Here is a 2060-nt window from a genome sequence, read left to right on the forward strand (position 1 = left end):
TTAGATGCTGTCTGGTGAATTCTCTAGACTGAATTATAAGATGAACCACCACAATATTATATTGTACAATTTCAATTTTATTCTTCATTTCACTTCTTCTTTGTGTTTGCTGGTTCAACGACTAATAGTCTTTCACTGAAAGTGTCAATGTCTGACTCGTCTATGTCGGACTCATCTGAGTCGTCAAGAGCTTCAGCCAAGCGCTTCTCGCCAGCAGCCACATTCTCTGCCTCAAGTCCGAGCTTGTCAGATATGGCCTCCTGGCGCACATTCTCCTCCTGCTCGGCTTCCTGATCCATAAGAACCAGGTCTTCATAGAGGTCGTCCACTATCTCCTGCTCCTGCTCCTTCTGCCACGGGTTGAAGCCAGGGCGACGAGTCCTATTTCCTCAGGTCCACCACTTCTCCACGGCTCCGGCAGCATCAAAGTTGTCCATTGAGGGGCCCTCAATGGAGGAAAACATCAGGCGGATGAGCAGCTCAGTACCCAGACAGGAACGCCAGTCGTTCTTCACCCTCTTCATGCAGCTGAACCCCAGCTCACACACTGCAGTGTTGATTGCCAGAACAAGGTATACTTCAAACAGTATTGACAGCCCCTTACACTGTTTGCATCTCTCAGTGTCACACAGGATGCCAGAGAAGATCTGTGGCATTCGAAGTGTGCGGGCTGTTGCATAACTCTTGTAGAGGATTAACTCAGACTTCAGCATTTTAGTTGTAACACTGTGCTCGTCCATCAGGGGCTGATAATGCTCACAGATATCAGCAAATTCTTGTTTGCCATAGGCAGCCAGCTCCTGTCTGTCAGAGGGCCACTGACTGGGGTTGAAGATGACACATTTTGAAGGGACACTCCCTTTCTGGAGATCTTGGAATCTTTTCTCCAGGTGCTTGATGAGCACATCTGCAAACACATAAAAAATGTCAAATTATAATCCCTGTCTCTGGACCACCATAAAAAATCCTTTATATCATAACAAATGTGAAATGATATTCCTGTCTCTGGACCACCATAAAAGAATTATCTATTAAAACATGTTATGCCCATATTTACTTATGAAGAAAAAATTATTGGGCACATACCTATCACTTTCTTCTGGAGAAAGAGAATCTGCCCTTCGTTGACATACTTGAGTTTAGTCCCTCGGAAGAGGCCGGTTTCTGAGACTGCATCAATGACCTCCTGCATCCCCTCAGTTGGTTGGAACTGCAGGTCCACTAACTTCAGTGAGCATGTCTCCAGGGCTTCCACAGCATCACATACAGTCAGGCTGTCCTTCTGGAAGTTCAGTGACAACTCAGAGAGGGCTTCAAAAGTGTCCCGCATGAAATAACTGAAAAGTACATTGTCATAGTCCATGAGGAAGGTGAGGATCCTGTACGCCCTTCCTTGCACCTTTGGGCTTGGCTTCGGTCTTCTCTCAGTGCTTAGGATATCCTGGAAGTAGGTCACGAATACCGCGTAGCTTTCGCACACAATCTGCAATAAAGATAGCAATTTTATATTTTCTATGCTGATGAGATTTAATTATCTATTAAATATTTGTTTAGACCTACCTTGTTGGCTTTGTGTATGTATGGGAGAAATCTCACCCCAGCAAGGTTGGTTGGCTTCAGCACTTTCTCCTCCAAGGCCTCCGCTACCAAACGCAGCTCATGTAAGGCTTTTGGGCTGATCTTATCGTGCTTGTAAAGCCACTTAAGGTTCTGATGAATTGCCTTGAGCTTGTCAAGCTCCTTGAGGCTGTCAACGAGCCCCCTCTGTTACGAACTCAGACACTTAGGATGTAGGACCCAATTGCACGACCCGGGAGACAGAGGTAAAGTATTTGTAAGATACTTTATTTTCCAATACAGCAGTGAACAACAAAAAGGGTAACTATCAACCTCTAGTCGAGATGACAAAAATAGCGAACAAAAAATGAAAGCGCTCACGTAGTGAGGAATGAAACTTTTCACGTGCACAAGAAACATCAACCTGAACATAGCGTAAGACAATACGAACTGACAAAGAACACTGTGAGACAGGTGAATTTAAGCACAGGGTAATGAGAACC

The 2060-nt window shown here is 45.0% G+C and overlaps 1 protein-coding gene across 1 annotated transcript; it reads right to left on the bottom strand.

Annotated features, from left to right (window-relative positions):
- Positions 1-289: 289 nt before the first annotated feature.
- Positions 290-1764, bottom strand: LOC104953638 (uncharacterized; the record flags this gene model as incomplete). The annotated part of the gene is made up of 3 exons (XM_010780610.1): positions 290-907; positions 1087-1483; positions 1597-1764. Coding segments are annotated over 3 exons (1083 nt in total), but the record flags the coding sequence as incomplete, so codon positions are not given.
- Positions 1765-2060: the final 296 nt, after the last annotated feature.

Source organism: Notothenia coriiceps, unplaced genomic scaffold (genome assembly GCF_000735185.1).
Source record: "Notothenia coriiceps isolate Sejong01 unplaced genomic scaffold, NC01 NC01_scaffold00022027, whole genome shotgun sequence".
Classification (NCBI taxonomy): Eukaryota; Metazoa; Chordata; class Actinopteri; order Perciformes; family Nototheniidae; genus Notothenia; species Notothenia coriiceps.